Source organism: Zootoca vivipara, chromosome 7, assembly GCF_965207765.1.
Source record: "Zootoca vivipara chromosome 7, rZooViv2.hap1.1, whole genome shotgun sequence".
In the NCBI taxonomy this organism is placed as follows: domain Eukaryota; kingdom Metazoa; phylum Chordata; class Lepidosauria; order Squamata; family Lacertidae; genus Zootoca; species Zootoca vivipara.
The window spans coordinates 23,111,919-23,139,743 of NC_142590.1; the positions used below are offsets into that span (position 1 = coordinate 23,111,919).

The 27,825-nt window shown below is 42.2% G+C and overlaps 1 protein-coding gene across 1 annotated transcript; it reads left to right on the plus strand.

The window, feature by feature from the left end:
• Positions 1–27,716, plus strand: DIPK1A (divergent protein kinase domain 1A). Its single transcript, XM_035123806.3, has 5 exons — positions 1–435; positions 17,542–17,676; positions 19,503–19,610; positions 21,606–21,782; positions 24,229–27,716. Exons 1-5 carry the CDS (start codon positions 382–384, stop codon positions 25,039–25,041), a joined length of 1,287 nt encoding a protein of 428 aa, XP_034979697.2. The 5' UTR covers positions 1–381; the 3' UTR covers positions 25,042–27,716.
• Positions 27,717–27,825: the final 109 nt, after the last annotated feature.

Genomic DNA, 27,825 nt, shown 5'->3' on the forward strand with positions numbered 1-27,825 from the left:
GACGTTGAGGGGGAGAGAAAAGAGGAGGCGCCACAAGGCGTGTGTGTCGGCAGAAGCGGCGCCTCCTAGAGTCCCTCAGGTCCCTTTAAGGCTGAGGAGAAAAAGCCGCCCTCTGCCTTCTGACAGTTGCCAAGCGGGGCGGGGTTGGGAGAGTCGTTGCCGCCTCCCCCCCGCTCCCGCCCCCCGCCCCGACTCGGGCACGTTTCGTTGCCTGGTCGACGGTGACAGAAGAAGGCCGGCGGCCCCCTCGTCCCCCTCAGTCACAGCCCCGCTTGGCTCGAGGGCCGGGCGGACGCAGGGGAGAGCGAGCGCCTCTCTCCCTCTCCGCCCTCCTCCGGGGACTCCGCCGCGGCCCGCTGCGGGGATGTGCCATCCTTTACCATGGCGAGGAGGCTCTTCGCGGGGGCCTGGCTCAGGAAACTCTATTACAGCCAGGTGAGTCCGGGGTGGGCCGGAGACCGGGGTCAGGAGAAGGGGCTGCGGCGGAGGAGGAGCAAGGCGGCGGCGGCGGCCGCAGCGCCGGAAGGGAGGGAGGCCGGCAGGTGCGCGAGGCGGGTGCGGTGCACCTGGGCGGGAGGGGAGGGAGGCGTGCAGGGCGCCGTTCCCACGGGAAGCAGGGGAACACGCGCCCACGAACGCGTGTTAGGTCTGTCGCCGGCGCTCAACAAATCCACCACCCTTTTTCTTCCCACCCCGGCACCCCGCTCCATTGGAGTTTTTTTTGCCCCTTAACAAGCCTACCTACGGGGGTGCCAACTTGAATAAAATAAATTATTTTTGGATTGGGGGGGGGGGGAGAGACAGATAAGCCCTGTCCCGCATAATCGATCCCATGAGAGGAGCGCTGCACGCGCACTGTTGGAATGGTAATGCCCAAAAACATGGGGGGGGGGGAGGCCAAGGGGGGCTGGCGCCCAATATATATTGGGGGGAGCGAAGACGCCCAGGAGTTGGCTCTTATGCCAACCTACCAGGCGTTGTCATGGAGAGAGATGGAGGTAGTAACATAGGAACCAATTCCTAGGGGTCTGAGGACCCTTTGTGCGCCCCCCTAAAATATTTGAGGGGGCCACCGACCCAAAAGTTGATAGGCATTGCCATTCAAATGGGGTATGTGTGCCAAGTCTTGTGATTATGTGAAGCAGGGCTTACTCCCCCCCCCCCAATATTTTATTCATGTTAGCGCCCCTGGTTGGCCATTTGCGGCTCTTGCTTGCCCAAGCTTTCTCCACTCTTCTGCTTCTCCTCCCTCCCACTCACTCCTTCCCAGTCCCTGCTGTTTTGGAGGTGGTTTTTTTGCTTAATCTGGTGGTGCCGGGGCTCCTCAGTGGTTCTGGCGTCCTCCCTATGTAACTTGATTTTTTTTAGTTTGCACAATGAATTTATACTGTTTTTTCCAGATTTCACATGTGCCCGTGCTGGTTTCTCGCCTCCACAGTTCAACAGTTTGAATCTATATTACTGCATATATATAAATTCAACAACTTTTATATGCCACTTAATTCTAGGAAAACCTGTAGGCAGTTTACAGAAAGATACTGCGCTGAAAGGCTGCAGCTTCATGTCAGCTGCAGGATAAGACACAATGTTAGAAGGCAGAAAATGTGCTTTAGAAAGTGTTAATCTTGTTAGAGAGACTAATACAGAAACAGCCAGATGTACTAGTTTTACACATGTTCATCTGCCTTTGGTTATGTACTAGTTCTTTGAGAGCACAAGTAAAAAGAATACTGTTGCAGTCATGTCCTGCCTATGGACTTCCTGTATGAATTTTGTTGGTTGTTGTGAAAATGGGATACTGGGTTACACGAGCCTCTGTGGCCTGATTCAGCAGAACTCTTTGACAGTCATATGTATGTATGTATGTATGTATGTATGTTATGTATAAATCTGTATCAGAATAGCAGTGGAAGAAATACTATGCTTTTTATCATACATCCACATGCTTTCACTTATCTAACCTAGCCCCTAACCTCCCTGGGGAGGGCATTTCACAGGCCGGGAACCACCACAGAGAAGGCCTATTCTTGTGTTGCCAACCTCCAGCCTCTCATGGAGGAGGCACATGAAGAAGGGCCTCAGATGATAGTCACAAGGTTTGGGGTGGTTCATATGGGGAAAAGGGATCCCTGAGGTATTGTGGTCCTGAGTCATTTAAGGCTTTATAGGTCAAAACCAGCACTTTGAACTGGGCCTGGGAACTAATTGGGAGCTAGTGTATTCAGGCCAGGACTTGTGTTATATGCTCAAACCATTTTGGCCAAGTGAGCAACTTGGCCAGTGAAGTTTCTGAACCATCTTCAGAGGTAGCCCTATGCATTACATGCTGCAGTAATCTAACCTAGATGTTATCAGAGCACAGACAACAGAAGTTGGGGGCACAGCTAGGCTACCAGCTGAAACTGATGGAAAACACTCTGTTTCACTGAGGGCACCTGAGCCTCAAGTCATAGCAATGGACCCCAAATTACCCCCAAGCTACATACTCACTGATTCAGAGGGAGTGTAACCTCATCAAGAGCAAGCAAACTTCCATTCATCCAGTCTAGAGAACCACCTACAAACAGTGCCTCAGTCTTATCAGGATACCATAGTCGAAGCTGCTGAGAGGTCAAAGAGAATTAACAAGGATACAAAGGTCAACATACAGGAAGATTGAAGCAGTTTCTGTGCCAAAACCAGGCCTAAACTCCAATTGAAATGGATCTAGAAAATCAGTTTCCTCCAAGAGCACCTGCCCAAGAAAGAGATTGGCAACTGGCCAGTAATTACTTAGATTTTCCAAATCCAGGGAGGGTTTCTCAAGGAGTGGTTTTACTACTGCCTCCTTCAAGCAGGCAGGGACCACCCCCTCTCACAAGGAGGCATTAATCACCTCCCTGGCCCAGCCAGCTGTCCCATCCCTACCAATTTTTAACAGCCAAGAGGGGAAGGGTTCAGAGCGCAAGTGACTGCCTTAACTAATCCAAGCACCTTGTCCACATCCTTGAGCCTTGCTAACAGAAACTCATCCAATATAACAATACTAGACAGTGCTCTGGTTTCATCTGCTATAACACTGGAGTCAAGATCCTGGTGGATGCAAGCGATTTTATCCTCAAAATGCTTTGCAAGCAGGCCACAGTGAGCTACCACCAATTCAGTTGCCTCCTTTAGATCAGACTGTGATTGAGGATGCAATGGAGGCAGCAAAGTATCCTACAAAGAATAATAACTTCCTCCAAGGAAATTAAAGTTCTTAACCATATTCTCTTAAATGAGGAAGAATACTAGTCATTCCAGGAAGTTGTGTGTTTGATTTAATTCATCCAATGTGCTGTGTACTATTTATTTTTTATTTTTTTTAATGTTTCCAACACGTTATGCACAATTCTCTACTTAGGCACTGCAGAAATGTTTGTTTTATCGGTATTTTTGTAACATGGTCAGTGTGGTGTCTGCTTCCACTTTGAATTTTTTTGAATTAGTATTTATGTTGATTAAAACCTATATGGCACTAATGAAATGTTCCTTTGCCAAGCTGTTGGTCCCTGGGTGTTTTGGACTATGATTCCTATCAACCCCAGGCAGCATTGTGCTGGCTACATTGATAGGAGATGTAGTCTAAAATATCTGGAGGGCACCAGGTTCGTGATGGTGTCTTGAAGGAAGCAGCTGAAGGCTGCTATAGCTGGTATAAACTGAGAAGAGATTGGTTCATTCCTTTGGCTGGTGAAGTGAGGATAGAACTTCAGGTATCTTGTTGGTTCATGTGCAATTTTTAAATATATTTTAAAATATATTTTAATTCTCTGTGTTGTAAAGCAGAGAATTATGTACAGTTTTGGAGGGGTGTCTTTTAAAAGAAGTACAAGAAGTTGGAAGAATTGCATCTATCACAAAGCTTCCTGGAAAGACTGGTGCTTTTCATTGTCCAAGCTGGAAACTTGAACAACTTCATTGATTAGAAACGTATCCCAAGCAGTCAGAAGTTACTCATTTGAAGGCACTTCAGTGATACTTTATTGAACCGGGTGTTTTACTGGTGATCTGTATCTGTTGGTATTTTTTTGCTATTTTGCATTTTTGTACATGGTTGAAAACTTATATTAGTACAATAGAGCTACTTTGGATAAAATTGGGGCTCTTTGTTGTGCAGACTTTTAGGGAGGCAAAAGCAAGGAAGAGCAGCATCGTTTTTGTCCTCAGTTTGCCTTGTGTTTTCAAATTACTATCTAGTAGCAACATGGAACACAGAAGGGGTTAGTCATTTGGCACTAAGGCGGACAATTAGGAAGCCTAAACAAAATTTAAAAAATTCCTTCCAGTAGCACCTTAGAGACCAACTAAGTTTGTTATTGGTATGAGCTTTCTTGTGCATGCACACTTCTTCAGATAACTGTATTCTGTTTTATTTTTATTTATAAAATCTGCCCTTCAGTAAAAAAAAAATTAATAATAATCAAGGTAGCTTACAAATAAATCAAGATTATGGTAACAAAGCCAACATCATTAAACATTTCAGCCAGTATTTAAACCATTTTTGGTTAGGGTACATTGGAGAGAGAGCTGTGCAAACATTCTGCTAAACAGGGTGATGTGGCTACTTGCAAGGTCAGACAAATGTAACTCTCTGTCTAAGGTCAAGATACTTCAATATTTTATCTTTGTGTATGTGTGTAAGTCTGTCCTAAAAATAAACAGCATTAACAGGGATCTATATTTTGCTCTGGGCAAGAACTATATCTTGTTTCTGTATCAGATGCTTCTCACACTGTGTGTGTTCCTGTGTATTTGCATATGGTGTAGGCAGCATAGAATATATATGCTCAGTCATAAAATGACTGAGCACATGCATTTTCCCATTTGTAAAGCAGAGGAAATTGCCATCTTTCTTATTTTGGTGAAACATAACACCTGCAAAGTATAGGTATCTTATAGTTGTGCCCTTGTCCTACATTTTTGCTTTATCGCTTGCTCTTCTTCCAACATACAGATTGTAAGCCTTTCCCTACTATGGAAATCCAGCACAACTGCATCTCCATCTTGCCCCCTTATTCTAGCTTGTTCTCAAATCTTTGTGTCCTTGCAACAGTTTCAAGCCCCATCGTTTTTCCTCCTCCACAAGTAATTCTAGAAGCTATCTGATTCAATGAAGCACATTGCAGCCTCTTTGTTCAGTTCCAGTACTTGAATATACTTCCATATTCAAACACTTGTTAGAGATTTATAATTGACAAATGTATTTGGTTCCATATTTGTAAGTTTTTTTCTATAATACACACATTTCTGATGTATCCAGTTAGCATCTTAATCTTATTCTAACTTAGTTCTGTAACTGTAGAGAACCCCTCCAAAAGGAACAGAGTATAAAATAAGTCCTTTTTTTTTTTTGAGAAAGGGAAAGCAACTTTTAAACTACACAGAACTGCCCTTATGGTAGGAATGTTGCTTTCGAAAGGCATCATGATACAGTTGCCTTGTGTTTGCTTTGTGTGGATGCTAAAAACATGGTAATTAGAAATAATGACTTTGACATCTTTTATGACAACAAAATTATATGGAGAACACTAATGTTTTCTGATTTGTTTACCTGCGGTTGAAGATCTGACATCTTCACTTCTAGAACTTTGTAGTAGATGAAGTTTGCTGCCCTACCCTTGTATTGCCTTGACAAAGAGAGGAAGGAAGGGAGTTGTTGTGTTGCTTTTTTTTAAAAAAAAAAAGACTTACCGGTACATACTTTAAGTGTTATAGGGATCTCCACTCTCATGGGTTAGTAATCCTTGTAGGAGGGCTGATGGCTCCCTCTTTAAAATGGTTAAGAGGTTGGGAGGTAGCCTCTAGAATGGGTGCTTGTTCTCTCTTGGCATTTAATTTCTGTCTTCTGCCTTAAATGTAATTAGGGGATGTGTTGGCACTGAGCTTAACTGTGGCTGCATGTGGTTAAGATTCCCATTTAATCTGGATTTTAAATCTCATGGGCTTCTGTAAAAACACTGAAGCTAGAAATCCACAGGAAGCCACATATTTCAATTGCTTGATTTGGTTATTTGACCAAACTACATTATTAATTGCCGGAAATTTGATAGAACTGTTAGTTTAGAATTACTGTTCATGCTCTGTGCAAAACAAACATGATTCTAGGTGATAAAACACTTTTTTTATTTTACCAGACCAGGTTTTACTTAAAACTAGCCTTGTAATTACAGCTTGTCTGGGGAAGTAGAATTTCCCTCACCCCGTGAGCAGCTGAGTGGCAACTGAATAAGCATGTCCGTGTCCTGCCACCATCTGCTTCCTTGGGCTGCTCCTGGCAACCACAACAGAATTTTTGTGTGTGTTCCTTAGCCATGCCATGGGACTTGACTTGTTGGCTATCTTGTTTCAGAGAGAAAGCCAAGACTTGCTGTATTCACAAATCTCTGCTGTGTTTCCCCTGGTTGTGGTAGTGAGGGGGGAAGGGGTGACTGATTATGAAGCTCCCTGGCTGCACTTTTTTCTAGTTCCTGGCAGCAGGACAAATCTTGTATGCAACAGGGAAAGTAGAAGATGAAGGATCTGGGGAACTAAAGCAAGGAGATACAGAACAGTAGAAGGCTGCTCTAAACTTCTTTTGTAGCCCATTAATATTAAAATACAATAGCTCAAAGCACTGCATCTTATTCATCATAATCTCTGACTAGTTCTGTTTCTAGTATCAATGTGCTCTGGAACCTTTCCAGACTTGACTTTTGCCAGAAATTGTGCTGTTTGAGATGCATCTCACATGGTGAATAACTAATTACCATGCAGTTCACACTGTTTAGCAGAATATTGACTCTGTAAATGCCTTGCTAGGTGTCGTCATTTGCATTTTTTCTTTCTGTGGTTTTTGGTTCATTTCCAAGAGGATTAGTGGAAATGAGAAAGGCAGTAAGGGAAAGAAAATCATTTGCTAGCTCTGAAACAATTTTATTCTGATGTCACAGGTTTTTTTCAAAATACTTGTTATTTTACTTTGACTTAACATGACTAGTTAAAGCTTTGTGGGGAACTGATGCAGAGTTGGCTTGTATATCTGTAAATAACCTCTTATCACTTAACAAAGCCATTTTCTTTAGTATTCGTAGATGTGTAAGTTTTTATATTGAACATCTAATTATTTTAAGGTCACATCAATGGAAGTGCTCTTTGCCAGCTCATTTCCATGACACCTCCTGGATATTTTAATTTGTTTTGTTTTTCATAATTTTTATTAGCAAACAGAAAAGTTTCACAGTTGTTGTTGTTTAGTCGTAGTTAAATTTAATTACAATCTGCATTAGATCTTTGTCTCAAGAAAGATTATATGAAAGAGAAGGAAAGGAAAGGCATTTCAACATCCTAGAGAAAATAAGAAATTAACTTAAACAATTATAAAGCTATTACTTATTACTTATAGCCTTTTTAAAGTTTTCATAATTAACATAGTATAGTCTTTGAATCATTTGAAAAGAAAAGAAAATTGTTATATTCACATTAATGTAGAAATGAAAGAAAAGAAGCCATCAACCGTATCAAACAACATTTTTGTGGGGCAGTTTGTCTGGTTATTCAGAGTCCAGAATGCAATGGCCAGAAAGTGACTTTGGGAGGCTAGCTGTACTAGTTTCCAGTTACCTGGAGCATCTGAAGATGCCTTTTCTGCGCTCTTAAAATAATGACATTGTTTGAACTCTGGTCACCTGCAGAAATATAGGAAGCTACCCAGGGCCGGCTCTAGGTAGAGTCCCGGTGGTGCAGGGCGCCAGGGCGCCGGGCCGGTAGGCAGGGCGCTGCGCCAAAGCCGCGCAGAAGCCGTGCTACACCCTGCCAGGGCAGGGGCGCCGGAGCGATCTCCGCCCCTCAGCGCCAGGGCGCGCGACCTGCTCGAGACTGCCCTGAAGCTACCTTATACAATGTTGGACTGTTGGTCCATGTAGCTCAGCATTGCCTACGCACTGACTGGCAACAGCTCTCCAGGATTTCAGGCAGGGTTCCCTCCCAGCCTTAGCTGGAGATGCTAGGGGTCTTAGTGGACTACAAGCTTAACATGAGTCAACCTGAGAGTGATGCAGCAGCAAAAAATGCTAATGCTATTTTAGGCTGCAACAACAGAAAAGTGTCCAGATCAATGGAAGACAATAACACAAGGAAATTTAAAATAGTAACAAATTATTGCACATTTATTCAAAATCCATTGCAAACTATTAAGTTTAAGTAATGCAAGGAAATCGATCAGCTTGATTCAGTGACACCAGAGAGAGCCATTTTCAAATAACTCAAGGGCTGTCACATGGAAGATGCAGCAAGCTTTTTTTTCCCTGCTCTGGACGGTAGGACTCGAACTAATGGCTTCAGGATACAACAAAGGAGATTCTGACTAAACATTGTTCATCAGAGGAATGGACTCCCCTGGAAGGTGAAGGACTCTCCCTCCTTGCAGGTTTTAAAGCAGAGATTAGATGACCATATGTCATGGATTCCTTTCTTTCTTTCTTTCTTTCTTTCTTTCTTTCTTTCTTTCTTTCTTTCTTTCTTTCTTTCTTTCTTTCTTTCTTGTTCTACCCAATCTCAGTCCATATTTCAAGGCTGGTTAAATCATTTGTCCCCCCTCCTGATTCTCAGCACCTCTTATTCTGCCAGTCTTCGGCCAATAGGGACGTCCAAATAGAGACAGCAATTCCTTCTGGGAGGAAAATCATATATCTTCGATGATGAGGTCATCTGGATGGAAGAGAATGAAAAAGAGAGAAAAAATATGTTCAGTCCTCTCCGCTTTTTGTAGCTGGAGTCAGTCTGGGTGCTGCCCTCCAAGGCCAGGTGGGAAAGGCCTGCCAGGCAGGAAGCAGGTCCTGCAGGATTCCCAGCAGGAAGACCTTGGGCAAACAAGGGACAAGGGAGTTCACTGTCCCCAAGGTGTGGGGCTCACCTTCTTTCAGATTTTTCCGGAAACAGGCTAACTCCGGCCGAATTACAGTGTTCTGCAGAGGAAAGAAAAATCTGAGTCAGATGACACTATGAACCCCACCCTGGATGGGTGGAAGTGAAGCAGCCCCATGCCAGGAAGGACAAGTCTCCCTATTGCGGGTTCCCCAAATGAATACAGGAAGGCAGGATACTTACTCTGAGGCGGGGGAATCTTTGTGAAACGGCCAGCAGCAGTGAGATGCTGCTGGCCGCTAGTTTTCTTTCGTCCTCACTTCCCCAAAGGGCGTAATATCTGAGGTCCTGCGGGAGGAAAGAAATGGGACAGTCAGTTGGGTAAGGGACAGGGGGCAACCCTAAAACCACTCCTGATGCCATCAGGATACTTACAGTAAGAAGCTGAAGGAGGGTACCAGGATTGGGGGCTTCCAGGAGGAGACCCCCCAGCAGGCTCTGGAAGGGAAAAGAGAGGAGAGAGGTTGAGTGCTGGGTTAAATCTTGTAAAGGTGTGAGAAAAAGAAAGAGCTGTGCAAAGCAGAGGACATACCTCTTTTTCCTCCTCCTGTTCTGCGCCCCCTAGAACTGCCTCCATTGTCTTATGCAGGATAGCTCTGACCATAGCAAGGCTGAAATGGGGTCTCATAAAGCTGGAGAGAGGAAGGGAAGGGGTTAGACGCTGCCTCCTCCAAGTCTCCCTTGCCCCCTCCTCCCTCCTGCCTACACTTGCCCACCCGAAGCTCCCCCTGGAGTTCTGCCCCCCAACCCCCTGCAACCCCAACCCCACCCCAAAGACCCAACTCACCTCAGCTGGAGGAGGGCTTCGAAGGCCAGGGCCAAGCTCAGGGGGCGATCCCTGAAGTACTCCAAGTGGCCAAGGATATCCTGGAAGAGAGCAGAGGAGGAAAGTCGGCTCCTTCCGGGAGTCTCTAGAGGACGACTCTGACCCCAAACGCCAGTCCCTCTCTGCCCCTCCCTCCCCATGGGGGTCCCTCGCACCTCTGGTGGACCAGAGAGCTAAAGCTGTGCAGGGGAACCCAGGACTCACACCCCACCCCCAGGAGACCAAGAGAAAGCAAAGGAATGCTACTTACAGCCTGCACATCTTCTTTACGAAAAAATTCCTCCCTCCTCTCTAAACTAACTAAATATCTAAAATGCCCACCCAAGACTAACTCTGACACCACCCCACCCCCAAACCCAGCCCTAAACCTAAGCCTAACCCCCGCCCTAGCCCTACACTTGCCCCTAACTACTACTCTATAAACAAAATAAATATATACAAAATATATAAAAAATGTGCACAAATGTGCACAGAATAAAAATGTAAAATAAAATTGAAATAAAATAAAGAACAGAAAATAAAATGAAAATGTAAAAAAATATATGAAGATAAAGAACAAAAAAATAAAAATAAAAATGTGAAAATAAATAAGTAAAAGAATAAATAAAATAAAGATAAATAAAATAAAATGAATCAAATAAAAGTAACAAATAACAGGGGCGTAGCCAGGATCAAAACTAGGGGGGGGCAAGCCATGGTCGTTCAGGGGCGGGGCCAAGGCACGGGAGGGGAGGGGAGGGGAGGGGCCACGAAGTGGGAATGTGGGCGGGGCTACAGGCCAGCGGGCCTGATGACATCATGGCAGTGGCGGAGGCAGCGGCCACCTTGTGCTTCTGGGGCTGGCAGCGTTGGCGGCTACCCTGCTTGGCTGGAGAGGACGGGATGGTCGGGCAGGCGAGAGGGGGTGGCAGGGCGGGCGAGGGTGAGGCAAGGCATGGCCGCAGCCACGACAGCTCCGAGGCGTTGCTGCATATCAGCATAATATTTCAACCATGGTTCAAGCCCCACCTTAGGAAAAAATTCCTGCATTGCAGGGGGTTGGACTAGATGACCCTTGTGGTCCCTTCCGACTACAATTCTATTATTCTATTGATATATTACCATAGCATATGCATCATTCTGCTTTCTTGAATTGTCCTACTCCTAGGCATAGCAGCCAACTCCTAGAGGCCTAGGTGCCTCTCTCCCCCCCCCCCCCCGCCCATGACAAATAAAATCAAAATAACAAGCAAATGAACACCTCTCCTTCTCTTCTACAACCACCACCACCACCTCCTCTCTCCTCTCTCCTCTGACCTCTCCTCACTAACCCACAATGGCCACCTGCAAGTCAGTGGCTTTTAAGGGAAAAGCAAGAGATGTCACAAAGGAGGACAGTTGTCACCGTGGCAACTCCCCCCCACCTGGACCTGGCCCCTCCTGAGAGGTGATGTGTCTCTGTCAGAACTTGGAGGCACCTTCTGTTCCGCCTGCAGCTGGGCTGCATCTTCTCGTAGCAGATTCATGTCGGCATTTCACATCCTTCTTCCTGCAGCCCCATTTCCAAAGGGAGACCATCCCCACATCCTTCAAGGCAGGCTCGGGGTCTCCATTGCGCAGGATTGGAACATCTACTTTGCATGCAGGTCTTCTGTCCTGGGTGGCATCTCAGGGGGAGCCTGAGAATGTACCCCCCCCCCAACCGAAACGCTGGAGAGCTGCTGCCAGTCAGTGCAGGCCAGTTGAATAAGGATATTGAGCAGCTGGAAGGTGAGCAGAGGAGGGTGACCAGGATGGTGAAGGGTCTGGAAACCAAGCCTCATGAGGAACGTTTGAGGCAGTTGAAAACCAAGCCGCATGAGGAACGGTTGAGGCAGCTGGATATGTTTAGCCTGGAGAAGAGGAGACTTAGTGGAGAGAAGAGAGCCATCTTCCAACATCTGAGGGCTGCAAGAGGGAGCAAGCTTGTTTTCTGCTGCTCCAGACAGGAGGGCAGGAGAGGAGATTCGGACCATTAGGAAGAACTTTCTGGGACGGTGGTGGACTCTCCTTCCTTGGAGGCTTTTAAGAAGAGGTTGGATGCCAATCTGCGAGGGATTCAGCTGCAATTTGGGGAGCACATAGCACTGGCCTACTTTACAGGGCTGCTGAGCATCTGAAAGTGCCTGACAAATGTTGAGCCTTCCATTTCATTGTGGGGAACAGCTGCAGCGCATCAGGAGGCGTCCTTCAACTTCCGTTTCTTTTCTCTCCTTCAGCCAAAGGGGCCGGGCTGGATTACCAAATAGGCAGAGTAGGCACTGGCCTATGGGCCCCACACTTTTTAGGGGTAAATTGATCAAAATAATATTGATTTGATCTTGAAAGAAAATAACAATCAAGCTTTCTTAGTTCAAGGTTATTCCAACGTGTGCAAGAGGCCTGCCCCCACCCAGATTTTGGCTGCCAAGGGGCCTCCACAGGGTTTAATCCAGCACTGCCCCATGAATGGCTCAGTATAACTGAAGGAGCGTCTCCACCCCAAATCGTTCAGCCTGGACACTGAGGTCCAGCTCTGAGGGCCTTCTGGCGGTTCCCTCACTGCGAGAAGTGAGGTTACAGGAAACCAGGCAGACAGCCTTCTCGGTGGTGGCGCCCACCCTGTGGAACGCCCTCCCATCAGATGTAAAGGACATAAACTATGTGACTTTTAGAAGACATCCAAGGCAGCCCCGTTTATGGAAGTTTTACTGCATATGACAGGTGGGCTATATTCAGTATGGTGGATCACAGATTGTGCAGGCCTGTCCTAAGTCTTTAGCACACCCACTGGACTTTCAAAAATCCCTTCACACACATGGAACTTCCATGTTAAAAGGTAGCCAGGTCTAGCAATGTGCCTTCCCTTTCTAATATTATTTTAACAGGCTTAGAATAGTTGTGGATTAGCTAGTCAACACACCTACACATGCACACACACACACACACACACACACACACACACACACACCACATGTCTTTAGATTGAAAATGATGGTCTGCACCTTTGAATGTCATTATAAATTCTTATAACTTGTCCAAACTTTGCCGGGGAGACCAGAGTATTGAATTCAATAATATTTCCTATCAGGTTTATTTTAGTTGCTTTTTGACATCTTTCCCAACAGAGAGAAGTTGCCCTTGGGCCAAATTTATGATGGGTATAATTAATTTTATGATATGGCTTTACACCAGATATAGCCACAGCCCTATTTGAATATCCTTTACTGGTGTACATATGGGGGGGGGGTAGGTGGGAGAGAGGGGAAAATAAACTGTGCTAAACCCATGCAAGATGTCCAATTAATGGTATCACTTTGGGGGCACATTTTATCTTCCAGTCATTTCATCATCTCCCTCCCCCAATTTAGACTTAATTTCTCATTCTCATAAGGGCATTTATCCTTATAGGCACATCGAGACTGAGAAAAATTGCAGAGAACTTTTCAAAACTTGGAGTGTTGAACTTTAGCAGATACCAGAAATATTTGGCATCAAGAGAAAAACAGAGGCTTCAAAGTTAGCTTATATTGCATATGCTATGATTTGAATGGACCATTTAAAATGGGGGTTAAACCACTGGGATAATTTGATGTGATCTACAGAAGCAGCTCATTGTTTTCCCCTCCAAGTATAGAAATGTGGGTGATCTTCTATGAAACAAGGTAATGTACAGCAATGCACAAATAATGACCGTATTCCTTCCCAATAGTGTCTGGACACTAGGGATTGAACCTGGAACCTTCTGCATGCGAAGAAGATGCTCTACCTCTGAGCTATTGTAATCTACCATATTCCCTCCCCACACAAGCATCATCAGGATTGTCTGTGAAGAGCCTTGGCTATCACAAGGTCAGAGCCTCTTTAGCAACAGCTTCCTGCTTAAAGAAACCCCTGCCCAGTCAGTCTGCCTTTCTATATTGAGGACATTGGTAAAAATAGACCTTTATAATAATCTGGGTTTACTTTAAATTATGATGGGATTCACTGGCTGGTAACTTTGACATTGTAGCTTTTAAACTAATAGTCTTTCAAAGCACACTGGGAAGTAGAAGATAAATAAACGAAGTCTTGTGATACTGGCAAATGTGAAATTCTCTGTATTAGTAATACTATTGGTTATGACTTTGATTGTGCCATAAATGTGATTTTCAGTAGGCTTTATACACACAGTAAATGCTATGCCGAGAGGTTTCTTTAGCAGTATCTTTTTCTAATGTTAAAAAATAAACATCCTGTCTAACTCTTGTTGATGTGCACTTAATAGGCTTGAGATTAGTCTGCAGTTTTATTGCTCATTCTTGCATGCCATAGATAGCAGTTGAGTCTTTAATCTGACTTCCTTCATAACTTTCTTTTGTGGAGAAAGGAAATATAGTCTGGTGTTTGGAGATTACCGTTCTGGTTATTATGGGTTAATTTCCTTTTGTCATAAGCCTCTTCTGATGCTGGACCAATTCATTTGCTGGAGGAAGTACCTTCCCTGGTGTGATATCTTTGTAGGTGAAGGCAATGAAAAGTAGATAAGAAATATTTTAAATAAATAATAAAGAAGAAGGATGCAAACAATATATTTAGTTTCTTTCCAATGGACCTGGTATCTGCTTCAGTGTAATCTGTCTAATTGTTTAATTCCATGTTTTGTCAGTGAGCCCTGCTTTGCACATAAAAATGGCTTGATCCACCATACTTTTTCCAGTAGTGGCCAGTTGACTATCTCCTAGACCCCATAAAAATAACCAGAGCACACTGGTGATAACTTTTCTATGATTGCTCATAAGTGTTCAGCCTCATTGTCTGTTTAGGTTTGGGGCCTACTAAGACTTATATCCAGTATATCAATTTCAGTAACTCATGTTTAGTACAAAACCAAATCCAAGACACACAAATATAAGCCAAAATTAGACTATACAATCAGAGAAAACAGGTCCATCAACTTCCTGAAAATTCTTCCTTTTTAAAATGTCTGTGCATATGAATTCATAATCTCCAAGTGTCCCTATTTTCCAGGGATGCCCCTGATTTAGAGAAGCCACCCCGGTTTCTGATTTGATCCCAGAATGTCCCACTTTTCTTTAGCATGTCTCTATTTTCATTGGAGAAATGTTGGATGGTACAGAGTTATCCAACCCCTGAGCCATCTGAAGGCAATCCTGTATAGGGAAGGTTTTTTTAAAAATGTTATTGTTTTATTATGTTGTTATATATGTTGGAAGCTGCCCAGAGTGGCTGAGGCAACCCCGTAAGATGTGTGGGGTATAAATAGTAAAATTATCATTATGGAATGGGACGTCCCTATTTTCACTGAAGAAATGTTGGAGGGTATGTGAATGCCATCCATGTCATGGGTTGTGAGTAGACTTCTGCTCTCCTATTTTGTAACTTCTCTCTTCTCATTTCCCTTCTTTCACAATGCTGCATATTGTTAAATTTCAGCCAGTTGTATAAATGTAAATCTAAGACTATGCTAGATCCTTACAGCAGTACTTCTGGGTTAACAAAAAATGGTGTTATTAATCAGGATCGGCTATCTAGTCAAGGGATGCAGCTTCACCTGTACTGTATTGTTGTCTCCAAGGAACAGCATTGGCATTACAAACAATTGCATGCAAATCCACAGTGGCATTTTTTAAAGGCACCTTTGGAAAGAACAGAAGGAAACAGAGAATCAGCAGGCATGGGTGCTCAACTCTTTCCCCTGCCTGTTGCATATCCACTCCTAATTAACCCTTACAACCACTCTTCCTCCCCAGCCCCCATCAGACTCCATACATGCTGTGGGCGAGGAGGTTTCGTGGGATGATTTGAAGTGGTAGTGGGGTGGTTTGAGCAGAGAATTGTGGGGCAGCCCTCTCCATTTTGCTTCTTTTTGAAGTTGACATGGGGAGAGAGGGTAGTTCATTATATGATTTCACATTAAATGCCTGTTTCAGCCTTAGACTTAGATGTCTGGGAATAAAAAGCAACTCTGTCTCACAATATTTTGATGGAGTGTGGAATGGAGTAGTTTCTTTTCTCTCTTCAAAATCTACTTAAAAACATAAGTGGTGCACCTGTAACAGGAACTAAAAAAGAGTGACAGCATAAGTAAGCAACGTATGAATGAATTTTACAGAGAGGGAGATAAGACATTCATTCTGTGGATCAAAGTCTGCCAATGTTTTTAAAAGGGGGAGTAGTGCAATAAGTCTCACTTTCTTGCGGGGGGGTGGGGAGAGAAATGCATTCAAAGCCTGTGGAAGGTGAGGCATGAATACTCCAACTAGTTTGCCAGGTACAGTCAATTTTGACTCCTGTTAACTTCAAGCAAACCTTTATATATGAATAATTGTGCTTTTTGTATTTTGTTTGTCTCTTCATATAAAGGAAACTGAAGTCTGTCTGTTCACAAGTTGGGTACAATGCAGGCAGGCAAAGAATGAGTTTTCTTTTACTGACCCATCTCTGACCTGAAACTTGATTTGAAGGGATCATGTTTCAAGGATAAAAGGCAATTAGGTTTTCTTCCACATACCTCTGATCTACACCTTCATCAACTGGGGCTTTTGATAGTTTTGTTTCTTGAGCAATAATATTGCATGCCTTTTGTTTGAAAAAAAATAAGCATAGCATATGCAATATATAGTAAGTGGTGAGTGAATACCTCTGAGGCATATCTGGTAAGCTGGCTTCCGACCTAGGCCAATAAAGTGGGAGAGTAAAGAAATATTGGTACTGAAGCACTTTGCAAAGGGGGCTAACCTGCCACCCTTTGCATTCTTTTCAAATTTGGTATTTAATCAAAAGCGGCTTGTTACATGAATTCCAGAGCTACACTTACCGATATGTATGGACATAGATATTGGATATTCTAAAACATTGGTAGTGCCAGCTGGCTAGTTCCTGTGTCAGGCTACTTGGAATACTGTTGTGATAGTATTATTATTATTATTATTATTATTATTAATTATTATCATTATTGTTATTACTACTACTACTACTACTACTACTACTACAGTTATAGCCCACTTTTCCACCAAGGAGCTAAAGTGGTATACATGGTTCTTCCCTTCTCCAATGTTATTCACACAGCAACCCTGTGACCCAAGGTCACCCAGTGAGCATCATGGCTAAGTGGGAATTTGAATCTTCATTCCCCCAAGTCTTAATCTTAGTCACGATAGTACCTAAAATTTCCATAGAAAACGTGTGCATGTGTAAAATCCTTAAATTCTTAAGTTCAGAAACTGTCATTTCTTGCTATTGCTGGTGCTGACAAGTGAGATATAAATGATAAGATACTTTCCCTACACAGGTTAAAATAAAAGAACTACCTTTACAATTCTGTGTTATTGGTATATATCAATCTGAATAGATATTGGATTATTCTGGACCAGTTTTAACAAGTGGTGATTAATTGTTACTTCTAATTCTCCTTCCAGTTAATCCTACCTACTTCACATGTTGGTTATATGACAGGCATACATAGGCAAACTCGGCCCTTCAGATGTTTTGAGACTACAATTCCCATCATCCCTGACCACTGGTCCTGTTAGCTAGGGACAAAACTCGAACTTCCAATGGTTCACCCAGAGGTTTCTGGAGAGAATTGAAAATAGATGTAATTGAGTTTGCTTGCAGTGCTGTAAAATAAAATTCTATACCGTACTTTATTTGGATTGAAGCTAATGCCAATTTGCATTTTATTTACTACCAAAGCAATTACTTAGCACAGTGAAATTAGGTTATGCAAGATGTCATAAAATATTACTGAAACTTTTCCCTCCCCCCCCCCCCGTTTGTCTCTCTGGCTAAAGGTTCGCTTCTCTTACATGCGGATGAAGTATCTCTTCTTCTCCTGGCTAGGGGTATTTATTGGCAGCTGGATTATTTATGTTCAGTATTCATCTTACACAGAACTTTGTAGAGGGCATGATTGCAAGACAATAATAGTAAGTACATTTTAAAAATATTTTAATTTTATATATAATTATTATTATATATAGAAAATAAACCAATTTCAGCTATTTGTTGTTACACACTACAGTACTGTGTATCAAAATGAGGTATAGCTCAAACAATAACTTTTTTCTATGCACTCAATATTTCTTCAAATAATTAACCCATTTTAATATAAGAACCTAGGAAGAGGTGCCCCATGATATTCTAGTAAAGAAGCTGGTAAAATACGGGCTAGACAATGCTACCATTCAGTGGATTTGTAACTGGCTGGCTGACCGAACCCAAAGGGTGCTCATCAATGGCTCCTCTTCATCCTGGAGAGAAGTGACTAGTGGGGTGCCACAGGGTTCTGTCTTGGGCCCAGTCTTATTCAAAATCTTTATCAATGACTTGGATGATGGGCTTGAGGGCATCCTGATCAAGTTTGCAGATGACACCAAATTGGTGGCTAATACCCCAGAGGACAGGATCATACTTCAAAATGACCTTAACAGATTAGACAACTGGGCCAAAGCAAACAAGATGGATTTTAACAGGGAGAAATGTAAAGTACTACACTTGAGGGGGAAAAATGAAAGGCACAAATACAGGATGGGTGACATCTGATTTGAGAGCAGTACATGTGAAAAGGATCTAGGAGTCTTGGTAGACCACAAACTTGACATGAGTCAACAGTGTGATGCAGCAGCTAAAAAAGCCAATGCAATTCTGGGCTGCATCAATAGGAGTATAGCATCTAGATCAAGGGAAATAATAGTACCACTCTATTCTGCTCTGGTCAGACCTCACCTGGAGTACTGTGTCCAGTTCTGGGCACCACAGTTCAAGAAGGATACTGACAAGCTGGAACATGTCCAGAGGAGGGCAACCAAAATGGTCAAAGGCCTGGAAATGATGCCTTATGAGGAACGGCTTAGGGAGCTGGGTATGTTTAGCCTGGAGAAGAGAAGGTTAAGGGGTGATATGATAGCCATGTTCAAATATATAAAAGGATGCCATATAGAGGCGGGAGAAAGGTTGTTTTCTGCTGCTCCAGAGAAGCGGACACGGAACAATGGATTCAAATTACAAGAAAGATTCCACCTAAACATTAGGAAGAACTTCCTGACTGTAAGAGCTGTTCGGCAGTGGAATTTGCTGCCAAGGAGTGTGGTGGAGTCTCCTTCTTTGGAGGTCTTTAAGCGGAGGCTTGACGGTCATATGCCAGGAATGCTCTGATGGTGTTTCTTGCTTGGCAGAGGGTTGGACTTGATGACCCTTGTGGTCTCTTCCAACTCTATGATTCTATGATTCTAAGAGCCCTGCTGAATCAGGCCAAAGATTTATCTAGTTCAGTGACCTCTTGTCACAGTGGCCAACCAGATGCCCATGGGAAGCTTTCAAATATGACAAGAGTTTCTGCATTTCTGGCACCCTGCAACTGGAATTTAGAATCATGTTGCCTCTAACAGGGGAGGCAGAACATAGCCATCATAGCGTAGCCAGCAATAGCCTTGCTTCCCATGAATTTGCCTAATCTTCCTTCAAAGCCATCCGAGTTGGTGGTTATCATTGCATCTTCTAGAAGAGCATTCAACAAGTGAAAATGTCCTTTCTTTTGTTTTGTTGGAAGAGAATAAAATGGTTAAGGCAGTGGGAGCAGATAGTGAGCAAAGGGAGACTAGACAATGAAAATAGAAATAAAATGTCTGGAATCTTGAGACCAAAGGAACCTTCAAAGTGAATCAAGGTGGTTGGGTCCCCAGGATACCTGATCATTGGAGGTAGAAAATGTATTGATACTCATATAGTGGTCTTCTCTGCTATTTTTTTCCAGTGTGATAAGTACAAGACTGGGGTTATTGATGGATCAGCATGTAGTAGCCTATGTACAAGACAAACTCTGTATTTTGGAAAATGTTTGTCAACCAAGCCCAACAATCAGGTATGTCTGCTCTATATTTTTGTCAAGTTCATAAAAATCTTAAGCAGTGATAAATCTGGTAAATGGACAACTTTGGTATATTACTGTCAAAAGGACTTCTGATTAAAATGAAGAAGAAATCCACTCAAAAGTATTCATGTTATATATACTGCCTCAGGATTTAAAAATGTTGGATACTGGCAGCATCATTTCTTCTAATACTGAACTTGGGTGGTAAATTTGGCAGGAAAATAATTCCACCTGAAAAAATAACAGTTTCTGCATATTTAGACTACGTCAGTGTATTGAAGTTACTGTAATTCATTTGTAAATTTCAAAGAAAATTAACCTTTTTTAAACAACCACCACCACCCGGTGTGTGTTCAGTGACTTCCGGGATTTATGGGATGTCAAAGGTGTCATTTGAAGAGTTGGGAGACTGGCCATTTTGAGCACCTTATGAAATTCTGGCTAGAAGACTAGGATTTTGGGAAGTCCTCTTGTTAGCTTATACTAGTTCTATATTATACTAGAATGCTTCAGGAAAGACAAATTTGCTTAGTATGCTGAACTCCCCCAAGCCCCTCACTGTATAGCAAGAGGGTACTCAGGTTTGGTGATAGTAGCCTTTAACATTTTATAGCACTAGGGGGAGTGGTGACTGGGAAGTTATGTCTCCTGACAAACAGAAAAGGGCACATAACTCATCTTCCAGAAACCCCTTATTGTGACATGTTTAAGGTTGGCTGGACCACAGAACAAGAGCACCTGTTAGGGTGCAAAAAAAGAAATCTGAATCGCCAGCCAGTGGAGAACATTATGACCCCAACCCAGCTACTTGTGATTATCATTGAAACAGTGGGTGGTATTCAGCTAAGATTTACTTGGATTAGACCCATTAAAATTAATGAACATGACTAAGTTAGTTCCATTAATTTCTATAAGTCTACAGTTGAATACCACCCAATGAAATGAGTTCTGTTGCTTAGTCACAATTGAACTTTAGCTAGGTCTAGATCTTTTTATGGAATAATCTATTTTTAATATACTGTAGTAATATTTTAAAGGCTAATGCTTCAAACTAAGGTTTGGCATTTGGATTTGCTTTACATTCAATAAGTGTCTGAGCTTGTCATCACTCATAGTTAATGGAAAGAAAATGAATATGGAAGAATTTTAAAACAGTGATTTAAATTCAATGCTGGAATGCATACTCAAACTTCTGTAGATGGATTTATTTGATAGACTACAAAACACCCCTCTTTTCATTACGGTATTTTCTATGTAGGAACTTCAGCCCTTAAAAAAAAATCTCCCCATAAAAGTGGTAGAATATAGTGCTCACTTTAAAAAGTGAGCATATCACTAAATATGCTTGTTTAGTATATCACTAAATAACCATCTGGGTGGTATAGATAGTGTTTGCATTCCAATGCAGTACATTTTGAATATCTACCATGATCAGCACAAAATGAAGTACACAGTTGAGAAACTGAGATCCTTATACATGCTATGAGTTTACTGCTAGACTACTAAAAGCTTTGAATAGCTTTTAAATACTATATATTTTGTACTTTAACAGTCCCATCCCTGATACACAGGCAGTTACCCTGAATCTGCCTTCTGTTAGCCCCAAAGTATTATGCTGAGCAGGACTGTTACTAAGTTAAAGAAATCTTAGACAATAGTTTATCTGAGTGTTACGTGACTATTCCTAGGCATATTTCTACGGTTTTAAAATCACTAGTCCTGAAGAAGAAAATGAGCATACTTTTTATGATTCATGCACCCATCTCAGTTTGCACTACCTTATCAATGGCATTCTCTTCTGTGCATGAAAAGAACAGGAACGTTTCTAAGAAAGCACTTGCTGCCTGCGCTACTTTTGTTAGTACTTGTATATAAACATTAAATCTGTCCAATTAATAGAGGCACCATGCTAATGAAAGTTGTTTCATCAATTAAGCTGGAAATTTAGTCAATTCCAGAATAATCTGTCTCTCCTGTGTTGTGTAGATGTATTTAGGAGCCTGGGGCAATCTACAAGGTGTTATAAAATGCCAAATGGAAGAAATCCCTCACATTGATCTCAGAGCTGAACTAGAACCGATGAAGAAAACTATTCTGTTTGATAAACCAACTAGAGGAACTACAGTTCAGAAATTCAAGGAGATGGTCTATGGACTTTTTAAAGTGAGTATTTACTCTCACCACCTCCCTCCAGTGGTGGCTAGTGAGCTCAAAGTACTGGTGATGACCCTAACCCACCACCCACCACCCAATTTTTACAAAGGCCAGGGATGGGGAACCTTTTTTGGCCCAGCAGTCCAGTTCCTGGTGATGTAAGGTGTTGACCTGTGGAGGTGGGCTGAGGGGTTTGCTTTGCCAGGACGTTCCCTGCATAGAATCCATTGGCAAAGTGCGCCACGCAAGGCTGAACCCTCTGCTCGCCAGCTGATAAGCTGAAGGTTTGATTTGATTTGATTTATTATATTTCTATGCCTCTTTTCATTCAAATGAATCTCAAGGCCTACAAACAATAAATAGCAATAACATGATAGAACGTAACGGAACATCACACAAATACAGCATAATCATATGGAATAAATAACAAATCATCAGTAACACAATTACAGTCTATGGAACATTGTTAACAAAGCAACAAGCAACAAAATAAGCTGAACACATAACAAATCTATACAGCATATATAATAAATAGAACAACATTAGCAACATTAACAAAATAGCAACCAAAAAACAAAGCACTGTTAAATTCATACACACATTCTCCACACCCCCATGACTCATAAGTTTCAATCTAGCTGGCTGCTGAGGTCTGCTTTGCCATCATGTTTCCCATGAAGCAGTGCTTGGCTAAAGTGACACCCTCCTGCCTTCCAGCTGATGTCACTAACGGATGGACAGGTTAGTGGGGTTTGGGAGAAATAGCCTCACTGGCCAAGATTGGCTCATGGGCCTGAGGTTCACCACCCCTAATATAGGTATTGCTTCAGGACTAGACTGCATGATGGATTATTTGAAAACATAAAGGCCACCACATATTATATTTTTAAAAAGGTAAAGGTAAAGGACACCTGACAGTTAAGTCCAGTCGTAGACGACTCTGGGGTTGTGGCGCTCATCTCGCTTTACAGGCCGAGGGAGCCGGCATTTATCCGCAGACAGTTTTTCTGCGTCATGTGGCCAGCATGACTAAGCCGCTTCTGGCGCAACAGAACACCGAAATCAGAACAGTGCACAGAAACACCGTTTGGATTGGGTGTTCATCAGTATGCGGATGATACCCAGCTCTACCTCTCTTTCAAATCAGAACCAGTGAAGGTCCTGTGTGAGTGCCTGGAGGCAGTTGGAGGGTGGATGGTGGCTAACAGATTGAGGTTGAATCCTGAGAAAACAGAAGTACTGTTTGTGGGGAACAGGAGGTGGGCAGGTGTGGAGGACTCCCTGGTCCTGAATGGGATAACTGTGCCCCTGAAGGACCAGGTGCGCAGCCTAGGAGTTATTCTGGACTCACAGCTGTCCATGGAGGCGCAGGTCAATTCTGTGTCCAGGGCAGCTGTCTATCAGCTCCATCTGGTACGCAGGCTGAGACCCTACCTGCCTGCAGACTGTCTCGCCAGAGTGGTGCATGCTCTGGTTATCTCCCGCTTGGACTACTGCAATGCGCTCTACGTGGGGCTACCTCTGAAGGTGACCCGGAAACTACAACTAATCCAGAATGTGGCAGCTAGACTGGTGACTGGGAGCGGCCGCCGAGACCACATAACACTGGTCTTGAAAGATCTACATTGGCTCCCAGTACGTTTCCGAGCACAGTTCAAAGTGTTGGTGCTGACCTTTAAATCCCTAAATGGCCTCGGTCCAGCATACCTGAAGGAGCGTCTCCACCCCCATCGTTCTGCCTGGACACTGAGGTCCAGCGCCGAAGGCCTTTTGGTGGTTCCCTCGTTGTTACAAGAAGCCAAGTTACAGGGAACCAAGCAGAGGGCCTTCTCGGTAGTGGCACCCGCCCTGTGGAATGCCCTCCCATCAGATGTCAAAGAGAAAAACAGCTACCAGATTTTTAGAAGACACCTGAAGGCAGCCCTGTTTAGGGAGGCTTTTAATGTTTAATAGATTATTTTATTTCATTTTTCTGTTGGAAGCCGCCCAGAGTGGCTGGGGAAACCCAGCCAGATGGGTGGGGTATAAATAATAAGTAATTATTATTATTACCTTAACATATTATAATGTACTTTATAACATATTATAAAGTAGGGGGTAAAACTTCCATTTGGTGAGCCGTTGTAAAGAGGTTTTGGAGTTCTCTTTTAAATGGATACCTGGACAAAATTCTGTCTGAAAATAAGAGTTGAGATTTTCAAATTCTTTTGTGACTGTAAAAATACCACCTGTTATTGCAGAACAATAAAATTATGCTAATATGGCTGCACTACTTAGCACAGAGCACTGTGAAGCTCGGTAATAAACTTTGTTCCTAAATGCCTCCCCAACATTGCTAGAAACAGGAACTGAGAATGAGAAATGCACACCAGCATTTACAGATTTATGTTGGTTGTTACTTTTTTATTAAAAAACACACACATGATTTTATCATAAATCTTTTGTTTCTTTCTAGGCAAAACTAGGAGAACAGGGGAATCTTCCTGAGCTGGTTAATCTCATCTTGTCTGTTGCTGATGGGAACAAAGATGGTCGAGTTTCCTTGCCAGAAGCAAAGTCAGCATGGGCGCTTCTCCAGCTGAATGAATTTCTGCTCATGGTAATTCTCCAGGATAAAGAACATACTCCCAAACTGTTAGGTTTTTGTGGAGATCTATATGTGATGGAAAAAGTTGAATATACCTCTCTTTTTGGAATAAGCCTTCCATGGATCATAGAAATTTTCATTCCCTCTGGATTCAGAAGAAGCATAGATCAGTGGTTTACTCCATCGTGGCCTAGAAAGGCCAAAATAGCCATAGGGCTTCTAGAATTTGTGGAAGACATTTTCCATGGACCTTATGGGAATTTTCTTATGTGCGACACGAGTGCCAAAAACCTGGGTTACAATGATAAATATGACTTAAAAATGGTGGACATGAGAAAAATAGTGCCAGAAATGAACCTGAAAGAACTAATTAAAGATCGTCACTGTGAGTCTGACCTGGATTGTGTGTATGGATCGGACTGTAGAACTGTATGTGACCAAAGTAAAATGAAATGTACCACAGAAATAATTCAGCCAAATTTGGCAAAGGTGTGCCAGTTGCTCAAAGATTACCTGCTTCGTGGGGCTCCTCTGGAAATACATGAAGAGTTAGAGAAACAGCTGTACTCATGCATTGCCCTGAAAGTTTCAGCAAACCAGATGGAGATGGAGCATTCCTTGATACTCAACAACCTGAAAACTCTACTGTGGAAGAAAATATCTCATACAAATGATTCTTAGTTTCTTTGTCTCAGAAGAACATTGTTGCTACTGTAGGAGCTGACTACTTTTTTTCAAACACAGCTTCAATGTTGAAAAAAAATCTTTATTTAGCCTCCTCTCTCATCAATGCTCCTTCAAATACAGCCACCACAGTGATTTTTTTTCCAGTTGGAAAATGTATGTTCTCTAAATATCTGCCTGGCAGAGACTACTGAAGCCATATGGCTGTAACAGTCCCATTAGGGAAAGAATACAGGTTATACCAGGCATCCCCAAACTTCGGCCCTCCAGATGTTTTGGACTACAATTCCCATCTTCCCTGACCACTGGTCCTGTTAACTAGGGATCATGGGAGTTGTAGGCCAAAACATCTGGAGGGCCGCACTTTGGGGATGCCTGGGTTACACATTCTCCTCTTGCCCTTATTCACATTTAAGATAATTTTAGAAGAGCAGAATCAACAGATACTTTTTTTTTTAAAGCAAAGCTTGTTGAGGAAAAAATTCACATGGTACAATCCTAGATGACCTGTCTTCTGAATACAAATCACGTTCAAGTACTTAGGCACTTCAGATACTCCCTGCATGTGAAAATGTAGCTTGTCAAAGAAAAGGTTGTAAAGTAACCTTCAACCTGAGATGCTAGCTGTTTGCATCCTGAGAGGTTTTTGAAGCAGAGTACTGAGGAATCCCACAAGCCCAAAGAAGGCTGCAGCCCTTGAACACTGTTGTAAGTTACCCTTTTTCTTGCTGCTCCCTATCCCTTCTTCTCTTGTCACTCCCCAAATTACAAAATGGGTTGTAGTGCTTTTTTAAAAAATTGAGGACTTTTTGAAAAGTGAAAGTAACTTTACAAACATTGTCCACAAGACCCACCACTACTAGAAGTTAACATGGTAGAATCCAAGCTACTGTTTATAAATGAAAATAATATTTTTGAGATTGTTTACTAATTTTAGCATGGCAGAATTTGCACATTAGTGATTTTTAAGAAAGAAACTCAGTGTGACAACTGAAACATGTTTTAACTGGAGGTTTTTGAAACCAGAACTTTTTGTTACATTTATACATTTGTATACACATTTACCTCATGCGTACATTGAATGTTACTAAGTTGTTGAAACTTCCTAGTTAAAAGTAGATATTTTCCCATGCTAGCAGTTGATTTTATGCACCCACACATCTTGTAGTAGCAATACTTAATGACACTAAACTGATAAATTGCAATCATATGGGTCTTAATATAAGCAGATGTGTAACAAAAGGTATTACAGTCTGAAGGCAAAGAGTTGTGGGACACTAAATCTGAATTTATATATGAGTTGGCAAACTCATAACTTTAGTGCAATTAATAACCCAGCTGTGGTTTGTCTAATGGTAAAATGTTAAAAACCAATCTGGCCAAAGGTAAGCATCCAGCAGCCAAATTCTGTCACATGTTTATTCTAAAGTGATTCCATTACAGCTCAGCAACTCCTAAGTGTGTGTAGAAATATAGGCCAAGTCCTGTCAATTTCTATGCTTAAGCATTGATATTGAAGAAACAAATATGCTTAATATTGATCTCACGCAGCTGTGTTCCTGAACCAAGTAAGCCAAAATTCTGTAATGCAAACCCATTCATCCAAAAGTTGTTTAAGTTAATTGCTCTGGCTTTGTGAGTCAAACTTATCATGTTACTTTGAAAATCTGGATATTTTGAAGTTGACTCTGGAACACATTATGCAGTATCTAAGCTTTTTCTAGAACATGGGGCAGACTGGAAGGAAATTGCATTTAGTGGTCCTGAGTTGTAATGTTGTTTACAAAATAGCAAAGTGAAGCAAGACAATGGTAAGCCACCCACCACAGTTCTGTTTTCAGAACTGTGTGGTACTTTCCATTATCTATTGTATATGTTCTTCTAGGGCTAGGGGCACAGTCTCCAGTTCTGAACAAATATGGCAAATTTGAACACATATACTGTAGGTGGTATTTTACTTTAATTCCTTTTTGTTGACATGTTGCATCAAACAATCATCCACTTCTATCTATTCAAATGACATTTGCCATTGTTTGGCAGAGCTCTTCAGCATATTCAGCTTGACACTAGTTCACTCTCTCCACCCTTCACTTGATTCATTGGTATTTCTGTTATAAGAGGGAAAAAATGATGAAGTCTCTTATGTTAATGTATCTCTTCATCTGGGTTTCTTGTATTTAACATGCTCTTTTGTCAACACAACTTAAAAGATTTTTTCCCCACATAATGAACATGCACTTAACAAAGCAAACCCATCTTTGTTCCCTGTACAATGTGTAAAGTGTTAATAATTTGCTCTAGAATCTTGCACATTTTTGCCTTGTGTAAATATTTTTACTAACAATGTTCTTGCACAATGTCCACTTTGTTTTTAAATTAACAGATGTTATTTAAGAGGCAGCATTTAATATTTGCAACCACTAAACAAATCTTTTATCTTACTAGGCATATCCATGCTGGATAAACCTGAATGTCAATATTGTTAAAGTCATTGCTCAGCGGTGGGGAAATATTGAGCCAAATATTTCTAGATAGTTGAAATTTTCGAAAAATGGAACTTGTCAGCAATGCAGTTTGTACTGTATTTCATTTTGATTGCTGTTAAATCACCATCTCCAGGAGACTTCATTTTGAATATGAATTGTTTACAATAAACTGGAATTATTTCCCCATTCTGGCAGTGGTGTGGAACAATAACTTCTAATAGAGGGAAAAGACCCCAATTTTCTGGTGAAAGTAAAGTATTCATGTTCTTCATAAGAGAACGGAAATGGCAAGTTT